Consider the following 6,479-nt stretch of genomic DNA (forward strand, 5'->3'; position numbering starts at 1 on the left):
TTAATTAATTATTTAAAAGTACAAGTAACAAGGCAAAATGTACAAGAAATTTATGCTTTCTGCACGTCTTCAATTATGCTTGGCAACGGCGAAATGAAGTATACGGATGCTAATATCGGTGTCTTTGAAGACTTGCCATGAAGACTTGCCAATAGCAGGACCGTTGTGAGAGGCCTAATTCCTAATGGGAGCTGATCTGTACACCACTAACATTTTACCATTCACCACCAAAATACATCTTTGGACCATTTTACCCTCATGCTAATAAAATTAGTTCACGCCATTTTGTTTAAATATTTCAACTACTCTTCAATTAACAGTCTTCATCCTTTAATCTCCATTAATACTTTTAACTATCATCAACCTTTCATCCTTTAATCTCCTTCTAGATTTTACCAATCATCAAAACTTAAAATTAAAATATCTCGAATACTTTCAATAGATTATCCAATGTCATCTTCAACCTTTCATTTTGACTAAAATAATAGATTACTCTATTTACTTTTGACTTTTAAGATCAAACAAAAATAGTTCAAATATAGCAGAAAGTGTTATCTAATGCAACAAAAACAGAGAAATGAGGTACCAATACAAGCATAAATATACATGCACATGATCAAATATATAGACACACACACAAAGTTAAAGGCTTGTTTATGCTAAAAGCCAAAAATTTCTGTGTGTTTTTGTATGAAGAAGATAGCCTCCAGTTTGGCCTTTTCTCTGCACCGCAACACAAGTGCATTCGCTGTGTTCTAACAAATACTCTGCTGTATCTCCTCTTATCATTAACCCATTCTTCCTTTGCCTGCCAACCAAAGTTTGTATATATGTTACAAATTTACTAAAAATAGGTACAGTTTGATTTTTAAAATGCAGTAAATCATGATTTTTGCAAAAGGTGTAGATCGACAGAGACACCGAAACCATTTTTTTCCTATAAAAATCTGCCAAACCCAAACATAAGATTTAGATGTCTGTAAAAAATAATAAAGAATGCACCTTAGTATCGCATTAGCTAAACTTTGACGCTTTCCTACAACAAGAAGATCGATTTCAAGCATTTTTGTTTGTGATATGATAACATAACCCTTGTCCCTTGCTTCTGATTCAATCTTTAACGCCTTCACCTTTAGTTTCGGCTGCACAAGTTCACAAGCGTTTTTCATATGTTCAAGAAAGTCAATATTTCCGCCAATGCAACCACCACCAACGCCATCATTGGAACCACCACTTTCACCGGCGGCGTTGGTGTGTGTAGACATTGATGCTTGTTTCATGAAATATGAAATTCGGTTCATCCAAAAGGTAGGATTCTCAACATGAAGAAGATATAAAATGTCATTCTCAAATATCACATGAGATAAAACATAATGCAAGGCTGCAGCCGACTCACGGGTTGGTTCTGCTACAACCATAACCTTACGTCGTTGTGAAGCATTGGCCCCACTATTTGCCACGGAAAATGTCATATTTGTCACCACCTGCCGCCACACCACCGCCTAGGAATGTGGGAGGGGAAGATGGTGGATCAAATGTTTGGTTTCTGGTGGTATTATGTTAATTTTTGACAGCCATCAAAAAGTTTAGGCCATTGTGTGTGATCAAAAACTTATTTTGCTTCAAGGCACTAAATTGCTAGGGTCTGAGTAAATTTAGGGGATTTATTCAATAAACCAAGTCAATGACACCAAAAATGTTTTAAGGAGAAAAAGGTAATTGTCAGCAGCTGAAATACAAGTTTGATAACGACTATGTAACAAATTGGTATCCAAAAATATAACTAAAATCCATGTTTTCTAAGGGATGAAAATTATCATCTAAGTTACCAAAGCTATGAAACTTGAATTCTACCTATGTGGATTTCAGAATGGGTTAAGAATTTATCATCTTACCTACCTGCTCTACAAATACATCATGAAAAAAGCAAACATTATAAAAATTTATTGGTATATTTTGTTAGGAAAAAGGTAAATGTTGATGTTCTAAATATTGTTTAGTTAAACTCTGATTTAAAGACTGCTTACTTGTTCACAAAAGGGTTATCATCTTGTCAACATGATTTCTTATGCAAAAGATTACAATTGTAAGATGCTTTTACCAGATTGTGAGATTGTGATAAAATATGAGGTTGTGATAGCTAAAGCAATCTTACATTCTCTCTAATGGTCAACATTATTTAACAAGTTATTTTGTAACTTGAGTTTAACTAAATTTAAAATGGATTGAGATTCTCTAAAGTTATAATTTATAATCTATATTATAACTTGACCGATCATGTTATGATTATTATAAGAGTAACGAAATACAAAAATTAAATTTAAAACAATTGTTCTCTACATTTTTCTTCACAAAAACTACAGCATAACCTATCAAGTTACTCAGTAAGTTTTATGATGGATGAATTAATTTGGATGGTAGAGAAATCAACTCTCAACTAACATAACACTCAATAATTTCATCATGATTTGAAAGTCACAACTTGAATGAATCTGATCATCATCAATATTACAAAAGAATACATTACCTTAAATGGGATAAACATAAAATAAAAACCAAAACCCTCCTCCAAATATAATACAGTACGTTACATTTGATAGATATATAAAAAAAAAAAAATGAACGTTATCATACACAACAACCGTTATATAATCATAGCCTAACCAATTCCATCCCAATTTACAATAGAGAGATAGGAAACCGATAATGATGTTGTGATACATATCTTTTATAACGACAAAAAATATTCACTTAAGAACAATCACATTACGCATCATGTCTTTAAACTCCGAGAAATCAACACGTCCATCATGATTTCTATCGACCGATGAAATCATCTTCTCAACTCTACTTATCTCATTTCCTTCCGCAAACCCTAACTTCACAAGCACGGTTTGTAACTCCATTGCTGATATGTATCCATCTCCGTCTTCATCAAACACCTTAAATGCTTCAGTTAAATCAGCTTCCTCTTGCTTACCACCATCATCACCACCCACAACCTCATCTTCATCATTATTACCTATAAAACCAAAATAAAGAAAGAAAAAAAACAGGGAAGAAAATGATAACATGTAGTTAAGTAGTTTTATTTTTCTCAAAACGGTGAATAGAACTACTTTAAGTTATATCAACAGATTTTCTAATGACAACCCTAACTGTTGTCTTAAGGTGCATACATGCATTAAACGTTTGTACAATAACCGCAAATTCCTAAAATTAAAAATCACTACATACAAAAGTTTTCTCTCCGAACTAATGCAAAATAGCGCTCATTCCACCGTTGTGTGGTAGGTTTTTTGGCATTTAGCGGTCCTTTTACGGCGATATATATGTGTCGCCACAAATTGCTTCGTGGCAAAAGGACAGATTTCTGGTAGTCAAATAACATTTTTGGTGTCGATTAAAAGCATGTAACGTTACCTAAATCATCGTTATCATCCAATCGAAAGAAGAGATCATCAATCTCCTTATGCAAAGCATGAAAATCATCAAATGTAAGACCCGTGTTACCCGGTTGAATAAACGTCTTAATCATCGAATCCAATTCACTCATGTTGGTATCAAGACCAAGAAGAATCAAGGCGCGACTAAGTTCATCAACGGTAATAAGTTCATCATGATTCGTGTCAAATAAATCAAAGATCCTACGAAGACGAATGGAATTCAAGGACGGCGATCGAAGACGAAATGATGATGATTTGAGTTGGTTATTTTTGGTATTTGTTGTTGTTTCCATCATTGTTGTTGGTTCCCCCATAACTTAAATTCAATCTCTCTTTTATTCTTTCTTTTCAAAAAATTGAATAGGGGGTAAGGAAATGGTAGATATTACAGACTGAATTAAATAAGAATTTATTGTGGATTTTAATGGCGGTAATACGCGTATTTTAAGGTATGGGTGATTATAAGAAATCAATAACCACCATTGTAAGTTATGTATGATTGGTTTTTAAACGGTGGTATTCGTATTCGTATTCATAATATTCATATTCATAGAGTAATAATAATAATATTAGAAAACTTCAAATTAATAACATGTTGTGGTAGACTTGTAGGTATTAGATATTCTAAAATAATTTTATTCTATTCTATTCCATCTTTAAAACGATAAGTAATAAACCACGTTGTTATTAAAATTTAAAGGAAAAAAACTTCACTAGGTTTCATCAAAAGTGGTAATATACACCTTCGTTCCATATCTGTTCCATATCTATTGTTCAGTATTCTTTTTTTGGATGTCTCAAATTAATTGTCAACTTTCATAAATGAAAAAGAATAATGTGATAAAAAAAAAATTTTGCCCCTACTTTATACATGTAAGACAAAAAAAAAAAAAAAAAAATAAGGGGCAAAAATGGAAAGTTAACATAAAAGTACATGTGTCAGGTACTTTTTCTTAAAGTGTGTTTTTTGTCTGGGGACAATAAATTTGAGATGGAAGGAGTACTAGTTATTTAGCCCGTACATCGTACGGATGTTGCAAATCTTTTTATGATATTAGTTAAAATTAACTTATAAATTATAACTAAGCATTGCTATTAAATAAAAAAGGTTCAAGTACAAGTGAAATGAATTTGCAAAATAATAAATATATCGGAGCAACAAATCGTGAAGTTTTATTAATATATAAGTAAATAAATATGAAAACTATAAACGATGCAAGACTCAGCGGTAAATAACGTTTGTAATGATATTTTTACATGAATGTCTTGTCAAAGAGTAGTGAATGACACATTTAAAATATGGAGACGACGTTTGTAGCGAATTTTTTGATAAAGTATTACTCCCTCCATCCCATATTTATTGTCACCAGATGAAAAAAAAACAAACAATCTAAGGAAATTTAATATAAGTATTGTATTTATGTTTATTTTTCAGTTTTACCCTTACTTTTACGTTCTCATTTAACTATATCCACATACATGAATGGCATAATAGAACTTAATTTTCTTATTCTTTCTGTTGGTACAATTAATTTGGGTCATTTCAAAATGGAATACTGGATAATAAATTAAGGATGCATTAGTATTGATTTGATATTTCATTTTTCATAGGTTAATCACTACTATAAGGACTTAGCGAAACTTCCTTCTTCAATCTTCTCTTAATCAAAGAATCTTGAGTGAAACTCTCGTCGATAAAAAAATGAATGAGCTAAATTGAAGCAACCATTAATCTACTTTTCAAAACCCAACAAGTTTAACAATGTGATATAAAAAAGCCCATGTTCTTCTCAAAGCTAACTTAACTAAGTCATTTTAATCTTAAAAAATTATACATGTTATTCCATACACTATTTTACATTTATGTAAATGTAGATTGACATTTACGAATATTCATTCGTTTCAATTTAATTGTCTTCCGATAAAATACATGTCAATTAAAAACCAATATTTTATTTATTTATTGTTTTTTAAAAGCAAAAATTTTATAAAACACGATCGAAAATTACAAGGCAAGATGAACACCCAAATAGTGTCATCTAGAACACGAAAAATTCTACATACATACAACTTATGAAGCTATCGTTGCAAAGAAAGCAACACAACTCGAATATCTACGAACTAATTTCACGAAAGTATTAGATACTCCTTTGGATTAGATAACCATTTTAGCCACATTATCTTTTTATCCTCCTAATCTAGTTGCGATCCACTCGAACGTGTTAGCTTGTATCTCGTTTAGAATCATCGTTGTATTCCATTTTTTGTTGTTCAAAACCAACCTGTTTCGAGTTTTCCAAATAAGATATAAACAACTCCAAATTATAGCTTGCCAAATCAAATGCCCCGTTTTAGACGTCGATGATAAACCCGTGCCTTTAATTAGATCCATTAACGAAATATTTGGTGCGAACGATAAGCCCCACCAAGAAAACCTGAATCCAAATATCCACCACATGCTTGCATCGAAGGAGAGAGTGTTCCACCGATTTCAAGTCGTCATCGCAAAGTGGGCATCTCACGCTATGGAGATCGATACCCCTTTTGTCGAGTTCAACTCTAACCGGTATTCTTCGATACGTGACCCTCCAAATATATATTTCAAATTTTTTCGGGATAAGCTTCCTCAATGTACCTTGTTGCAAATGGTGTTCCTCTAGGATTTTATTATCAATCATCCTGGCTAGTTTTCTTTTACCGTAAACTGACCCGTCGAATCATTGCTCCATTGTCACGAATCTCCGACCCTGTTGTTGTACGAGAATGAAGATAACAGGGCTTCCAACGAGTTTAATTCACTTGCTATACGCCCTATCGGATCCCGTGTCCAATGCCAATTAAACCGCGAATTATCCGTAACCTGTTGAAGTCTTTCTTTTACTCGAACTACATTGAAAGTCTCCAATCTCTGGAAACATTACGTAGCTTGTCGCCATCACCGATTGTTTTCGCGAACTAGTATTTGAAAGGGATTTGCAAGTCTTCAAGTGAGATACATGGATTAATAATGTTGCACCAAGCACTCATTGGTGA

At 32.6% G+C, this 6,479-nt stretch overlaps 2 protein-coding genes across 2 annotated transcripts; both read right to left on the reverse strand.

Annotated features, from left to right (window-relative positions):
• Positions 1-654: 654 nt before the first annotated feature.
• On the reverse strand, positions 655-1,472 carry LOC139870004 (uncharacterized). The gene is made up of 2 exons (XM_071857859.1): positions 1,003-1,472; positions 655-808 (listed from the first exon to the last, which is right to left on the reverse strand). Exons 1-2 carry the CDS (start codon positions 1,470-1,472, stop codon positions 655-657), a joined length of 624 nt encoding a protein of 207 aa, XP_071713960.1.
• Positions 1,473-2,747: 1,275 nt separating this feature from the next.
• Positions 2,748-3,739, reverse strand: LOC139870005 (calcium-binding protein CML42-like). Its single transcript, XM_071857860.1, has 2 exons — positions 3,424-3,739; positions 2,748-3,022 (listed from the first exon to the last, which is right to left on the reverse strand). The coding sequence occupies exons 1-2, from the start codon at positions 3,737-3,739 to the stop codon at positions 2,748-2,750; spliced, it is 591 nt and encodes a 196-aa protein (XP_071713961.1).
• Between the last annotated feature and the right edge of the window lie 2,740 nt (positions 3,740-6,479).

Source organism: Rutidosis leptorrhynchoides, chromosome 10, assembly GCF_046630445.1.
Source record: "Rutidosis leptorrhynchoides isolate AG116_Rl617_1_P2 chromosome 10, CSIRO_AGI_Rlap_v1, whole genome shotgun sequence".
Lineage (NCBI taxonomy): Eukaryota > Viridiplantae > Streptophyta > Magnoliopsida > Asterales > Asteraceae > Rutidosis > Rutidosis leptorrhynchoides.